Source organism: Mytilus edulis, chromosome 7 (genome assembly GCF_963676685.1).
Source record: "Mytilus edulis chromosome 7, xbMytEdul2.2, whole genome shotgun sequence".
Classification (NCBI taxonomy): Eukaryota; Metazoa; Mollusca; class Bivalvia; order Mytilida; family Mytilidae; genus Mytilus; species Mytilus edulis.
Genome location: NC_092350.1, coordinates 71089339 through 71106466, shown reverse-complemented (window position 1 = coordinate 71106466; position 17128 = coordinate 71089339). Strand labels below are relative to the sequence as shown.

The 17128-nt window shown below is 32.5% G+C and overlaps 1 protein-coding gene across 4 annotated transcripts in view; it reads left to right on the top strand.

Annotated features, from left to right (window-relative positions):
- LOC139482106 (dynamin-binding protein-like) overlaps nucleotides 1–17128 on the top strand; it is a 64357-nt gene that overhangs the window by 8027 nt on the left and 39202 nt on the right. For 2 of the 4 annotated variants that reach the window (XM_071265770.1, XM_071265769.1), the window contains exons 2-5: nucleotides 6078–6363; nucleotides 7584–9956; nucleotides 15176–15243; nucleotides 15450–15503. In XM_071265770.1, coding sequence (XP_071121871.1) covers nucleotides 6078–6363; nucleotides 7584–9956; nucleotides 15176–15243; nucleotides 15450–15503 — 2781 coding nt within the window. The remainder of the gene's footprint in view (nucleotides 1–6077; nucleotides 6364–7583; nucleotides 9957–15175; nucleotides 15244–15449; nucleotides 15504–17128) is intronic. The other 2 variants (XM_071265771.1, XM_071265772.1) reach the window with 1 other exon arrangement.

Sequence of the window (17128 nt, the reverse complement as noted above, 5' to 3'; positions counted from 1 at the left end):
AAGGATTATTATTATTTTTAGCAATACCTTATCCAAAACATGATTAAGATTTATTCAACACAAAAAAAAAATTGCTGTCTCACTTTATTTTGAGACAATGACAACAATTATACTTATAAGAAAACACTTGCTTACAGAGTTATTAAACACAAAACCAATTAAGATTGGGTGCGAACAATGTAGGGTGTGAAAGTGAAAGGGGTGAAAATGAGTGGGCGCAAACGTGAATGGAAGCGAACGGACCCAGATTCAGACTATGTACCAGTGAGAAATATACAAGCCTTTCTACGGTATTTATTTGTACAATTCAGCTAGTCTTGACCTATTCATTTGTCTTAAAAAACCAGCCAGTTGTCACCTTCACTTCACACACACACACATATACGAATATCAATTATATGCTCACGATACATGTTGCATTGTTAAACTAATTATGGTATGTGAAAATCAAGACTTGCATAAAAACTATCCCAATATTAGAGACAGTGGCGTCATTTTTCTTCAGAGCTTTCAGCTCTTTGATTCTCTCTTGGTATATTTTTTCGATCTGTTATCATTATCGTGAAAATGCGGATTTTTGTCATATCTGGTCCGGTTCCGATCCGTAGTTTTTCCAAAAATGTGCAATGGCGGCCGTGGAAAAATTTACAAAAATGAGTCCGAGAATAAACATTGTTTGACAAGAGATTGTGAATGAATAAGACGCTTTTAATGCATTAAATAGATTAAACATAAACTTAAGCCAATTATGATAACTTTTGAAAGAAGTATCAAACTTATTTTAGCTCTAAACCAAAATTCTCGCTCTCGGAAGAGAAAGAAAGTAATTTTTGGAGAGTTGCACCAGAGACATATATACATATGTGTATATATGTCTCTGGTTGCACAATTAAACGACCTTTTATTAAAAAAATAAAAATCGTTCCAATCTTTGTAAATTTCGTAATACAAAACGTGATTTCGAATTGTTTTGTGATTGCATTTTTCCATGTCGAAATTGGTGATTGCAGACACGTGCCGTGGTATTAGTCATGTCATAAGTGTCAGCTTGGGATATTCGCATCCAAACAGTTATCACCCTGAGGGCAATTAACACCTAGCTATTTAATCTCTTAATTGACTGTAGTGTCCGACTTAAAGGGATTACAATTAAAGGTGATATAATGTTTATGATCATAATCGATAATAGATGAAATTTCAAAATTGAGGACAAGTAAAATAGCATCTTCAAAATAATTATAGCGTCGCGGGAATAATTATAGCGTCGCGGGAATTATTATAGCATCACGGTAAAAACATATAGCGTCGCGGTACCGTGACGCTAAAACGGCCTGGGGAGAACACTGCAAAGGGGGCGAACATGATCGGGTGTGAACGTGATTGGGCGCAAACGGACCCGGATTCTACCAATATTAACTCATACCGCTAAAAAAAACTTGTACCAATGCAAACTCGTAGTAGACATACCACTGCTAACTCGTACCACGGTTAATTCATACCTGCATTGTAAACTGATTTAAATGCATTCAAATTATATTTAGTGATGAAAATATACTTTAATTTCCAATTTGTACATAGCTAATTTTCCTTGTCCAATTGGATAGAGAAAACCATGGCTGATTGGAGTTGTTGTCTCCCTTGAATAGATTTTTTTTTAAAACTTTTACTGACAACTATGAGACCATGCTTTAATTTCATATAGATCATGTAGATTATAGATCATTATCATTCTTCTCACTTATATATATCACCTGTAGTCATGGTAGTGTAAGATATGCATCGCTTTCTCTACAGAGGGAAGTAGCTGATAAATGAAATGGCACCTGAGATCACCCTCAGTTTTTTAAGTGGGATTCCTGTTGCTTAGTCTTTCCTTTTCTATGTTGTGTCTAACACAGAGTGCCCCATTTTATTCGTATTACTGTCTTAAGTTTTCATTTAAATCTGGTATAAAATTCAAAGATATTTTTTTTTTTGTATAAAGCTTAAAAAAACATAATCATAAAAACATTCGTATTTTTGTCTAAGTTTTCATTTTCATCCGTCCCTATCCATTATACCCTCATTTTCCAGTGGCAGTCAAAATTTCCCTGACCATAATCCCGTCCTCTCATTACAAGACCTACCTATTGTATTTATTGTTAACTTAGCTTGTTCTCATCCTGAACATGCATGAAATATTTGCCACTGGACATTAAGCAACCAACAATCAATCAATCAATTATTTTCATCCGTTCACGCACATCACAAACAGAAACCTTTTTGAGAAAATTTCTGTCACACTCTGTGTCTGGAGTATTTTACTAATTTTGCTGCCGGCTGTATTTGAAATCAGCCCATGCCATTCAAGAGAAGGTGGTACTATGTATACTGTTAACCAACTTATTTTTGTGATCGATTTATCTTTTGCAACTAATTTGAGTAGAAAAATAACATGACTATTATTTGTTGTTGTGAATACATGTATGTAAAACTTGCACATGTTGGGCCTAAATTAAAAGATTGTTTGTTTGCCCTTTTCCGACCCTATGTTTTGAAACAGGGTAGGTAGGTAGGTAAAATATTTTATTTTTTTACTTGGCTCGGTATATTATTTGTCATGGGTAGGCAGGTAGGTAAAATATTTTATTTTATAGATACAAAATCTGCATAATGTCATTTTTTTGTCCGTTTGTTTTTGCAAATAAGTTTTCCGCTGGGACTATTAGTTTTGAAAAAAAAATATATAAGAGATAACTTTGTACTGGTAAGATAATGTCCGGGCAGACATAAATTACTAGTAGAAAAAGTCCCTAGAGTGTTACAAATTTCGTGTGTGCCTTTTTTTCCAATAAAAATGCTATAAGACTTAAAACTCAATTGTCATGTATTTTGCATCACATTTATAAATGATCTGTATGGAAAACTTGGCGACTTTACTGCCAGATATGCTCCACTTTACAGGGTTTTGTCACTTTTGGTTCATGTCAGATATAAATAATTTAGCGGCATTGTTAACATAATCATGATAATCATTCTGATATGCGATCCGGATCACAAAAGGCCATCCCTACATAGAATACAACGTCCGTTTACAAATTAGTTTGTACACACGTAAATACTTTTGTATCAAACGAACTTTTTTGTAAATGAACCCTGCTCTTTAAGTTTAAAGGTACAGAGTAACGTACTTCATATCATGATTTCAGAAAGCGTTCAACATCGATTTCAAACAAATGCTTTGAAACTTCAAATGCAAGTGTTCATGTCAAACGCTCAGGTGATACCAAACGGACTGGACCTTATACGTAAAGATAAAACCCGAGGATTCCGGTAAAAAAAGTTTTGAGCGGGAAATACAAATATAAGATTTTTGGTAGGAACGAAAAAATAAATAAAATAAAATCTTGCTGGTAAATACAAATAAAAGATTTTCAGGCGGAACGAATTGATAGGGTCGGTCGGTAAAGGGCAAACAAACAATATTTTAATTTAAGCCTTGCATCTTTCATTATTAAACTACATAACATGCATAAAGTAATTTAGAAAAAAAACAAAATTAGATAGCTGTGATGTGGACTTGAATGGGGTAAACATGGTAAACATGACAAAATGTGAAATAAAGATCAGGGAAGATAGAGGGTGGGGAGTCCTGATAAAGGAATCATGCATATTTTGTTTGTAATACAACGATTTACAAATGTAAAAGCTGAATAGAGCTTTTGTTTTCTGTATAGTAGAAAAAAGATTCTGTCAGTAGAAAAAAGATTCTGAAAACTCTTTGAGTTGAGCTAGGGACAACAGTCAGGGGACTTACTTAAACAAGTGATTTTCTGAATCACTGATTCAAGTAACATTATTTCCATAAAGGTTGGAAGTTAGAGTTGTCTTTCTTTAATAATCACCTATTTAAGTAGTACAAATTAATCACTAGAAGAAGTGATTTAATATTAGTGTAGCTTTAAATATAGAATACTAATGATCCAGGGACTAATTATGTTTCTAAACTTATCAGAACCAACATCTGTGTTGTCTAGGATGACCAGGTCATTTCAGGTGATGACCTTGTACTGAATCTAGGATAATGACATAAAAATCACTTGTTTAAGTATCAGACCTCAATTTCCTTCCCAAAAATCACTTCTTCAAGTATCATTCTTTTAATAACCCCCACTAATTTTCCCGAACAGTGAAATTTTTATCGCGAACAGTAGAATTTTATTACATAATCTGAAAGATGAAACCTTGAACTTCACAGGAAAAATACTCCCACTGCTGTGAAAAATCTTTTAAGAAAGTATCAGTTCATTATGTAAAGCCATTATTATAGCATTTTTACATCTAAAATAGAATTTTCAGGTAAATGATAGCATCAAAGGCATAAACCTTGCTACTTAAAAGAAGCAAAAAGTTCATATTTTTTAATTTTACTAATTAAAAGATGTTATTTAAACCTATATGTTTAAAATTTTGAAAAAACTACAAAATCCCAATTTGTGACAAAACCTCGAATTTGCTACTCAAATAAGTGATTTAAAAATCACTTATTTCAGTAAGTCCCCTGACTGGACAATGAGGGAAGGTCTTCTTTAGCCAAGTTTGGTTAGAACAGTGAGTCTGAATTTTATGTCACTGTCATACAAGTGTGAGGTTTATCTAGCATTAAAACCAGGTTTAATTCATCATATTCTACTTAAAAAATGCCTATACCCAAGTCAATAATATGACAGTTGTTATCTATGTACATGTCATGATGTATTACATGTAGATTTGTGTGAGCTGTGATTTTGCCATTTGATTACAGACTTTTGGTAATTATTTTTTTTTGTTATTACATTTTGTAACTAATACCAGAATACAGAAGTACTTAGTCCAAATAACTATGGCACCTTGAAAGGCTATTTTATTCTTTGTTGTGACACCTTTCAAGTTTTAAGGCAGTGCCTTGTGGCACAAAATGTTTTTAATCTTGTGCCATGCGTCCTTACATGTATTCCATTTTATTTTATAGAGACCTAGGCATGTCTCTTTAAACAGTGTTAAGACCATGCAATAGTATTGGTTTGTTTCCCCAAAACATTCTTGGTCTGTTTTTACCCTCTAGACTACCATTGACTACCCAGTCTGGGTCTAATTTTTTTCCCTTTTTTTTGCAGATTGAAAAAAGAGAACTTTGCTTTAGATCTGGATATACATATTATACATGTTATATATCTGCATACATGGTATATGGCAAAATGTATTGGTTTCATTGACAATTTTCAATGTACTTTTTTTGAATTGTTTCAACATTGCTTGGTTTTCATTCATTTGGTTCACATCAATAGCATAGACCACAATAGAGAATGTAAAACAAAATAATCACTGTCAGGTTAACAACAACAAACTCAGTGTCCAGAGCAAAAAAAAAAATAGTAAGATAAAATAAAAATTTGTCCTGCCTGCCTGGGCTTTTTAATTTTTACATGTATAGGGAAACCAATATATCAATTTTTCCATGGCATAAATCATGTACATGTAAGTGAGGCTCTTCTAAAATTTTAGAGATGATTAAACTATGATAGAAAGTCCTAAGACATGAAGGTTGAATTTGTAAATGAGAAACCAATCTGTGATACAGGAATTACCTTGTGCACAGTGACTTAACATGGTGAACTACAATGTAGCTTGTTAAAAATCTGGCTCAGCATGCTCAGTGTGTTGGTCTAGTACAAAGCAGCGTTAACACAAATGTATTTAGATTGCATTAAAAGAGGGACAAAATATACAAGAGGGACAGTCAAACTCATAAATTGAAAATAAACTGACAGCGCCATGGCTGAAAATAAAAAAGACAAACAGACAAATAGCAGTACACATGACACATCATACCACGTTAAGAACCTTTGCAACAACTCTTTGAAGGGCCCGTAGGAAGCCTGTGTCAAGGCGAAATATCTGTCACATAGAAAACTAAAGAATAAGTAACACGAACCCCATTAACAAGTTTTGTCATGAAAATGCATATTTATTTGCTGCTGGATATTTAGCAGCCATCCATCATCAGTTCATTATTATACATGCTATATATAAATGTATGTGAAAATATTTATTTTCAGATGAAGCCTAGTTCATCAGAATATATCGGCCATTATGTCAGAGCAGTTTATGACTTTGAGACTCAACACCCAAAGGAGATAAACCTAAAGAAAGGGGACATAATCAAAGTTACGAAAATCATCGACGGTAACTGGTTACATGGACTAAATAGAAATGTAGAGGGCAATTTTCCCAGTAGTTTTATAGAGAAGATTACCATGCCTGTCGTAACTCCAGGACAAATAGTGTTCGGTGCTATTGAGAACTTCCCAGCTCAACAAGATGGGGATTTGGAATTCAGAAAAGGTAAATGTAAATACTGTAACATGTGTAAATTCCGAAATTATTGCATGCATTTATTGATATTGCGATTTTTTTCATTTTAGACTACAATTATGATAATGCGATTTAATTTTTGTGATATTGAGAAAAATCCTGTTTTATTCACATTCAAAATTTCAAAATGAGAGTTTAAATTTATATTGTGATTATAATTCTGTCACATTTTTCGCAATAACAAAAACATCACAATAATTTCTGAATTTACATGTACAATAGTTCAGGCTTAAACAAGATTTCTTTATTAAAAGTTTTTGGAGATCTATATTTAAATTTTAGAACAGTTATTATTAAAATTAAGGATCACCAGATCTTATTCTAAGTCATGTAAGTACTATCATGACTATAATTGTTGAAATTTTTAAAATCACGAACTCAAATATCATCTACCATGTCTACCTTTAAAGTTTAGTGATTATGCTATATTGTGATGTGAGATATAGAGAGAAGAAAAAAATTGTTTTATAGACATGATAGATAATTTGGAAAAAAGAAGAATGCTTCTGTACATATTTTCTAAAAAAAAATACATTAGAGAAACAGTTTCCACCACCATTTAATATTTAACTGTTTTCAGCAGTGTAACAAGACTGGTGTAAGGCAAATTGAGAACTTCAGTTAAATTATTGAGTTTTAGCATTGTTTAGAGTCTTAGCCAAGGCTTTACAATTGGATGTTTATAATACATGTATCTGGTATCAATGTAAAAGAGGGGCAATACCACAGGGACATTCAAACTCATAAATCTAAAATGAACTGACAACCCCATTGCTAAAAAAGAAAAAGAAAAACAGACAAACAGATGTACACAAAACATGTGAAAACACCAAAAAAAAAAAAGACTTAGCAACACGAACCCCACCAAAAACTGTGAGAATATAAAAACATGCATAATCCATTATAATACTGTAAATTCAGAAGTTATTGCGTGCATTTATTATTGCAATATTGTCATTTTAGACTAAAATGGAATTTCAATTTTTGCAATACTTAGAAATATCTTGTTTAATTTATATAAAAAGATTCAAAATGCGAGTTTAAATTATTGTGAGTATACATTGCATTTTTGCAATAATAAAAATATCGCAATAATTTCTGAATTTACAATAAGCAATTTCTAGCTTTTAAAGACAGATAATGGATCATCATAGTGAACATTAATCCAAATCTTTCTTGTCATGCTGTAGGAATGGTTATTGAGGGTACAGAAAGAATTGATGATAACTGGTGGAGGGGTAAAATTGGAACACAGTCTGGAATTTTTCCAACCACCCATGTCATAGAACTTGAAGTTCCCCAAGCTTTAAGAGATAGAGCTGCCAGTGTGCACTCTTCAGAGCCTATGTTTGCCCAAGCTCTGTGTGACTCAGCAGCTCAATTAGATGAAGAATTGGGTTTTCATGCAGGGGATATTGTCACGGTTACAGAAATTATTGATGATGACTGGTATTATGGTGAGCTAGGTGGTAAAAAGGGCATTTTTTTGTCATCTTGTGTTGAACTTATGCAAGATACATATGCATTGGCTGAGCATGCTGAGCACAACCAATCAAAAGAATCTTTACAAAATACTGTAGACAATTCAAAAGTATTAACAAGACAAACTGCTGTTGACCAGCAAGTCTCTTTAAGTAGCCCTGACAATGAACAAAAGATTAACTTAAAGGGAGGTAATATTGCTGATGTGAATGCAAACATTAGTAACCAAACTGAAAGTTATTCTGACTTTTCTTCGGGACTTAGTGAATCTTCTGAATATAACACACAATTTTCCTATACCAATGAGAATACAAGGAGTCTGGAATCTTCTATCTCGCCATATGGAATGACTCTTTTTTCTTTTGTCGGAGAGTCACCAAATGAACTATCCTTTAATGAAAATGAAATCGTTTATTTGATTCAACATGTGGATGCTCAGTGGATTGAAGGACAAATTGATGATAAAATAGGAATATTTCCTGCAAATTTTGTATCCATTGTCGTGGATTGCCCGTATGCATATGACATTGATCAGGATATAAATGAAGCGGAAGAAATTGAAAGTATCGCAATGGGTATTGAAAATGAAAGCTCTCCTCAAAATTCTGTTACCATTGGTGATGGCTTTAGCCAAAGACTTGAAACTGAGATTGAATTGTCTCCCCTTGAACAATATGGTTTAGTTTTATATGACTTCACAGCAGAAGTTGATGGCGATTTATCAGTGTTTGCTGGAGAAACATTAGAAATTGTGAAAAATGTGGATAGTAATTGGGTTCAAGCTAAAAATGACCATGGGAAAATTGGCATGATCCCAAAACAATTTTTAGACATTGTTGATGAGCCTCAAAATCTACCGCCATGTGATACCAAAATTATTTCCAGTAGTGATAGTGATTTTAGTTCAAAGAAATGTGATTCAAATATCTGTGATAAATCGGAACCAAAAAGTGTAGAAATTGATGCACAATTTAGTAAACCTAAAAAAACTGATTTAGGTCCAAAAAAAGAACCTTTACCTTCAGAGATTTACAAAATACCCACTTACACTCCATGCGCAAAAACTGGATCTTTTAGAAAGCCTTCTCTTCCCACGAAACCTAAACCAAGTCTTGCCCCAAAGCCTATTCTTAAGCCGAAACCATTGAGTCCAAAACCTGTAAGTGTTTTAAAAAATAAATCTTGTCCGAGCAAAACTGGCAATAGTGCAATTACAATAACCACAACAACAGCAAAGGATGATCAGAGTCTAAATAAGTCTTTAGTCGAAAGATTTGTAACGGAAGATGAAGCTGCTAGTCAAATTCCAAAATCTAAGTCATCGACTGATGTATCTATTTTGAAAAATGGGACAAAAAATGAGGAAAATCGCATTTCTATTGACTGTTCAGCAGCTTTTGGCGAAATTGATTCAATCGTGAATACAGAAATGGAAAAAGAGATTAAAAAATCTGAATCTTCCAACATTGATTTCGATGATTCTGGGGAGAATAGAATTGCAGAAATAAAAAACAAAAGAACTGTGTCTTTCAGCAAACCAAATCATATTGAAAATAAAAAGAGGCATTCTGTTAATTTTCCGTTATCTAATTTTCGTACCATGGATTGTGGTATGAATAAAAGAAGTAATAGACAATCATTGGCTATTCCACTAAAACCACAAATTGAACAAAAAAGTACCAAAGTTGGCTATTCAACATTTTTCACAGATTTTTCTTCAGAAGAAATTTCACCAGTGAAAGCTGTTCCAATGAGAAAACCACCCCCTCCTCCACAAAAAACAGAATCATTTGATTTCACTAGGAAACCGTCATTGCGGAAGCCACCACCTCCACGTCCTTCAGTCCCTAAAGATAGACCTCTGTCTCCAACCAGACCTGAAGAAGGGCCTGTACCAACACAGAAGTCTAAAAAGGCAGAGAAAACAAAGAAGAGTCAAGAAAAGAGACCTAGACCACATATAACACCAACTAGGCCTGCACCACAGCGACCAGTGCCTGGACAACCTGCCCGGCGACCACCACCCAAACCACCTGTGTCTGATAATTTGATGTCATTTAGTCCAACAAAAGAAGAACCTGGTAAGTTGAATTTGTTTTGTATCCCCTGCCCAGTGGAGGGTGTATTAAGTTGTATCCTTGTCCATCTGTCAGTAAGTCCCAAAATAAGTCACTCTTTAGTTTGCCTCAACCAAATGTTATGAAACTTATACATGAGAAACATGAATATGGATAGCCTCAGGTTGACGGAACATGCATAAATTTTAACATAAGTATCATAAAGTGGACTTCTAAAAGTATGGAACGCCATTGGAGCCAAATAACGGTGTTTTGGGTACGCCCGTCATATGACGGTCACGGCATGGTACATGTAATTTATGTAAGGGTTAAATATATCTTCTATGGATCATATACATGACAATGCATGATATAAATGTACATGTTCACTAATCATATGCCAACTAAAAAGGTTATAACATGTATAATGGATTTGTGAAATGTTCATGGTTTTAAAAAGAAGTTATTTCTGTAAGTACAATTTTAAAGAAGAATAAAGCTAAAGGAGATATAATTTCTTGTAAAAACTATTTTTAATTTTATAGGGTATAAAAGTTAGCTATATTTGGCCTACAGCCATGACAGCTGGCAATGCTGACTCTTTGAGTTATGAGGAAAGATACAATTTCCATCATGATGGTTCAATATGTTCATTCAACATAGTTCTAAATGTCTCTTTTTGTGCCCAATCTTACAGGATCATATATCTGTTAATGGGGAGATACAATGTACATGTACATGATGTAACTGGTTTATTTTTAAAAATATATATTATAACAGTAAATACTGACATACTGATATGTATTGAAAAAGTGATAGAATAAACATGATAAAAGGTTTATGTTTCAAACTTAATTTGATCATGCATTAATGATACAATTATAATATGGGGTAGACAAAAAAAGTACAATGTACAAAATGTACATACATGTATGTAAACATGTAAACATGGTAAATGCATCTGTTATTGAGACAAATGTTGATTAAAAACAAAGATGAAGTGAGCAATATACATGAATCTATAATGTCCAATCGGTTTTTCTTAAAAGATGCTGATTCCTGGGTTTCATGAAAACATTTTTTAGTAAGAAAGTATCAGATACATTATTGTACTATTATTTGTCTGTTTGTCTTTTATATTTTTAGCCATGGCGTTGTCAGTTTATTTTCGATTTATGAGTTTTACTGTCCCTCTGGTATCTTTCTTCCCTTTTTTGTACATTGTTGGTTGGAAAAGGGTAAAAGTACATGTTTAAGAGACTTGAGCTTAAAATTCATGTTCATGAAATACAAATAAAACATAAAATAACAAACAAAAACTCAAAAGAAAAGTTAAAATGGAAAGTCCTTTATCAAATGCACATGATATATGAAAAATCAAAAGCTCTTACAAATCAAACCAATGGAAAAACAACTATCAGATGTCTGACTTGCTACAATCGTTTCTTAATGTGTTAAAAGGGGGGGGGGTCGGAGGGGTGCTGATCCCGAAATCCCTGGCTTAAAAAACTGGAAAGCCTGAAGTCCAGAATTTAAATAAATATAAATTCCGAAATCCTGAAATTCAAAAAAAGAATTCCCAGATCCCGAAAGGGTCAATCTCGAAATCCCGAGCTTAAAAACACCCGATCCCGGAGTCCCGATAAAGGTCCTATTCCCACCTCAAAAAGGGTGGATTAAACCTGGTTTTACAGCTAGCTAAACATCTCTCAAAACAAATATGTAATACAGCAACAAACTGAATAACAGATTCCTGACATGGGACAGGCACAAACATAATGTGGCTGGGTTAAACAAGTTTGAAGACCCAAACCTCCCTCAAACTTGGGACAGTGGTGTAACGGTGAAACATAAGAACAATCTATTAAAATCAGTTGAAAAGGGCTTAACTAAGCAGATGCTTACAATCAAAAATACATCTAACAAAAGCATGAAAGTAGATGGGGATAGGTACCCCTATATAAAGCTACATCCAAACAACAAAAAGACACTTAATATAAAAAAGAAGATGTTGTATGATTGCTAATGAGAAAACAAGAGATCAAAATGTCACAGAAATTAACAACTATTGGTCACCGTACGGCCTTCAACAATGAGCATAGAATTCCATTAAATTGACAACAGTGAGTGAGCAAAACAAACAGACATATAAAAATGTCATAAAATGTGATACAGAGCTGCAGTCAACATTGTGTTATCATGGTTATAATCTTAATCACCTTAAATTTGTCTAGAGATATCAAATATGCAACAGTAACCATGGTAACAGACATACATGTGACATGTAAATGTAGTAAAATCTATCTTGACCTTAAATCATGTTATAAATGTTATAATTTAATCATCATATCATAGTTAATCTCAGGACCAACAACATCAGTCATGTTGACCTGTCAGTTGTCACATTTTGTCATCGTGGTCATCTGTTATTTGTGTCAGCATCTAACCTTATCAAATATCTTAAAGGTTACTGGACAACCACAGTTCCTGATATATTTTTAATCATTGATTGTTAATCGTCTTCATTGTTGATATGTTATGTTTTTTTTCTTATTGATCTTTATTTTTTTATTTTTCCTGGAAGAAAAAAAAGGGGGGTACAAAAGCCTGTGTACTTTTTATGTAACAAAAACAAGTAAGAACCAATACATGCAATATCTATAGGAATCAGGTGAACATTACTGTCCTAATAATACATCCGATTAGTTTAAACATATTTATTTATAATGGATTGGGAAACAAGTTTTGCAACTTATATTAATCCCTTTCCACTTAATGCGGGTGCGAGTGCTGCCTTGTTGCGGCATTAGCATGCTCTTTTTCGAAATCTACAAGGGTGTCTTTAACGTGCAAGAGATATGGCTCTCTCTTAACACGGGTCAGCCATTTATCGCCCCCTTCTGACGGACTATCATCGTTTCCTCGAGACCATACTCGCAAATGGTGTCAAGGGAGAGCCGAAAATTCAGTTCCTGAAATTTTCATCCCAGACAGGAATTGAACCAGGAGGCAGGAACCTTTGTGTTAGTAGTCTGATGCACTAACCACTACACCACGGCTCTCCTTCTGATTTTTTGGTTGATTGCTTAATTAAATGTTCGATTGATGTCCAGTGACAAATATTTCATGCATATTCAGGACAGGGTTGTTCTTTAGTCCCTCAGTATATTTTCATTGAAATTTGTTGTAATTTTCTTCAAAGTAAAAACTTGATAAATCATAAATTCAGCCTGAGGTGACATTAAACAGTTTATGTATTTAGTCCAAATATAAGTACATGTATAAAGTATTTATACCTTTAAACCAATTTACAGTGTAGGTGTATTTTGCAAGGACACACCTATGTTTGTAAATATATTTACATATAACATGTATAAGTAAAACCAAATTTCATTCTGTCGTTTATCAAAAGGATTTATTGATCAAGGTAAAAGAAAATAGAGATATTAAAATACTATCAAGATGTTTAATACAAATGAGCTATTTGTTGTAATTTAAATCTATTTCTTTTTAATGCTGAATTAAACTGTTTGAATTCAATTTATGTTGGACAAAGGGTTTCAAATATTTATTAAACTATTTTAATTGCACATGCTCACATTTTGCACTTGCATAAATATCTATACATGTACACTTTAAAGTGAGATAAATTTTATCTTTTATTTGATTTAAGTACAGTATTTGTTAAAACATAGATTCAAATGTATGTACTTGTATGTGTGTAAATACTGGTGAATTCTTCCTGCTTGAGTGAAAAAATAACAATATTTGGAAATTTTTAATCAAGATGATGAAAAAGTTTAATGAGGTACTTGAAATTTAACAATAGAGGTTCCTCATTACTTTGACCTTGTTGACAGGGGGTTAAAAGTCTGTGGTTATAGATACACTTTCAATTGGATGTTCACATATATTGGACTTATTTAGATATTTAGATAATAGAAAAGAATTAAATGTTCTCTCAGCTTATGTGGTAGGTTATAGTTATTTTTAGAAAATTACATGTTATTAAAATTCTATAAATAGAAGTCATTTTGGTATTTCTGTTTTTGCTTTGAAATTTTGAAATTGAAGAATTTGGTATCTCTGTCCATTGTGTCTGATCTTTATAATAATAGTTAACTGTCTGTTAAAGGAGTGAGTTTGATAAGATCCTATTTGGCACAGAATGTAAAGTTTAATGGTTAAAAATAAAAAGTGTTTCATGTTGAAGGATAATCTTAGATATTTTCTGATAAACCTTATAACATGTTTAAAGAGTGGTGATTTCTCGCTTCTCTACGAAAATGCCTGTAACAAGTCAGAAATATGACAGTTTGTTCTATTTGTTGGTTGATATAGTTTATTACGTTTGATTTTGTCAAGTTTTATGGACTCCTTCCCCTCCCCCTTTTTTTTTAAATTTACCTTGGATTTTGGTTTATTTGTCCATTCTTTAATGCACTGAAGTAGGCCAACAGTAAAGTTTATGGAGAAAGTTGACAAAATAGAAAATAGTCTGGATTTCAACAGATGTGTATATAGTAGTGCTTAATGTGATGTTAAACACCAATAAATCTGTAAATCAATCCTTGAAAAAAAATCTGACAAGTTAACTTACCAGTACAGGTACAGATACATGTATACAAATAAATATTACTTAAATCTTCAAGTAAATAAAAAATGACTTATATAAGTATTACCAGATTACCCCTGGTTGAATTATTGTGCTTGACGTGCACTACTTTGATTTGTTTCAACTTGATTTTTCAATTGAATTGGTTTGGAAAAAAATATTCAATTTTAAAATATATAATTTACAATACCCCAAATGTGATTCAGCAATGAATTATGCATGGCGATGTTAAGTGGATCACTGTAAAACATACAAATGACAGGGTAAACTGTTGAAAATGTGTTATAGCTATATGATATACTTCTCTGTCATACATAACATACTTATATATCATGTATATTACATATAACTATGGAATGTACCTACAGTGTATATACTTGATGATGTAAGTAATATTTTCTGTCTCTAATTCTTAGCTGATTTTTGGATATGAACATGTAGCTCATGTCCATTTGTCCAAGAATGAATCCTGAAATATTTTGTTGTAGCTTATCCTATTGTTCTCTACAACCATGCTAACCATGACAACCTCAGCTGGTACATTTTGTAGAGCAATTAGATATATAGATATGCTATTTTTTACACTTATATAATAATAATATACAGTTTTAAAATTTTATTGTTTCAGAGGATACAAATTTTGAAATTATAGAAGATTTGAAACAAAGAATAAAAGAAGTGGAAACAGACCTAGAGGTAGAATTAAGATAATTACTTCCCTTTATGAGAAAGACTTAAGATAATTATCTCCCCTTCACATTTTTTTGGTTAAAGATCCAAAGTGTCTGTTTGAACCTCCTGTTTTTTATTTGTATATCTGAATATAAATATATATTTGTTTGTCATAGTTTTCTATGACATGTATGATTTAAACTACAAAATGTGTATTGCTGAATTTTCAGAAATTCATGGACAAAAAGAAAAAACATGCGAATCAAAATGTCACAGTGTCTGTGGTGAGGGATTTGGAACATACATAAACTGTAGCATGTTTCTCAAATATTTTGTTAATAGCATGTTTTAAAAATTACCATTTTCTCTGACAATATTCTGTTCTTAATTTTATTATTTTTGGCATGTGTGCAACAAAAGTCGTGATAGACAAGATATGTGTACATGTTTTATAAATATTTTTGGTTGCGACCAAAGCATTTCCCTTTTCAGCTTTAACAATAGCAATAGGCAAATAACATCAATATCTTATCTCCAATAACAAGTAGAATAACAAGACGTATGTATGGAGTTGGTGTTTAGAAGTTTGCAACTGGTCATGGTCACTTGATCTCAACTCCATTTTCAAGCCCTGTGTACTATTCAATAAAAATTGATATGAGTGATATGATTGCCAATGAGATCAAAGGACAACGTCAAGTCACTTAAGGCCTTCAACAATGAGCAACATATATACAATACAGTAAGTTAGAGGATGACAAAATATGGAACAATTTGAAGAGAAAATTAACAACATGCTATACATATCCCAAAACATTCAAGTTAAAATAGTTTCAGGATTGATTGTAAGGATGGCACATCTTATTTATATGGCCGTGAACTTTTTCTCTATTTCTCATTCTCCTACTAAATAACATACTTATCAGGAGATGTGGTCTCAAAACCTGAAAACACGGTTATCCTAATCAAATTCAACCAATGAAAATACTGCATTTGTCGTTTCACAACGATTTTTTTTTCTCTGAGATACTGAGTAAAGTTATATATTATACATGTTATATATTATTGTATAGCAATATAATATTTCCCACAGAAAGTAACCAAAAGTTATTGTGCAATAAATTCCAATATTGCACTAGTGCAATAAGTCTTCAAAATTCATGACGTCATCAACTTCAAAATCTTGGTTTAAACCAATGTTTTACTTTCAAATATTATATTTCTATACAATAAACTTTCATCCTGGGGTTATTGCATGAATATACCGGAATATTGTCCCTCGTAGAACATATATTGCACTCGCAAGCTCGTGCAATATAAAATTCTACTCGGAACAATATTCCCCAATATTCATGCAATAACCCTATAATATATTTTACTTGATTCCAATCAATTAGTAGTCTTGTTTTCCCTTATTACATAAATGTTCTTCACTTAAAAAAAAAAAGATATAAGTTATGAAAAATTGTATGAATCGAAAAGATATTTTGATCAAAATTTTGATGAATCATTTTTTATACGACCGCAAAAATTGAAAATTTTTTGGTCGTATATTGGTATCACGTTGGCGTCGTCGTCATCGTCCGAATACTTTTAGTTTTCGCACTCTAACTTTAGTAAAAGTGAATAGAAATCTATGAAATTTTAACACAAGGTTTATGACCACAAAAGGAAGGTTGTGATTGATTTTGGGAGTTTTGGTCCCAAAATTTTAGGAATTAGGGGCCAAAAAGGGCCCAAATAAGCATTTTCTTGGTTTTCGCACTATAACTTTAGTTAAAGTAAATAGAAATCTATAAAATTTTGACACAAGGTTTATGACCACAAAAGGAAGGTTGGGATTGATTTTGGGAGTTTTGGTTTGAACAGTTTAGGAATTAGGGGCCAAAAAAGGGCCCAAATAAGCATT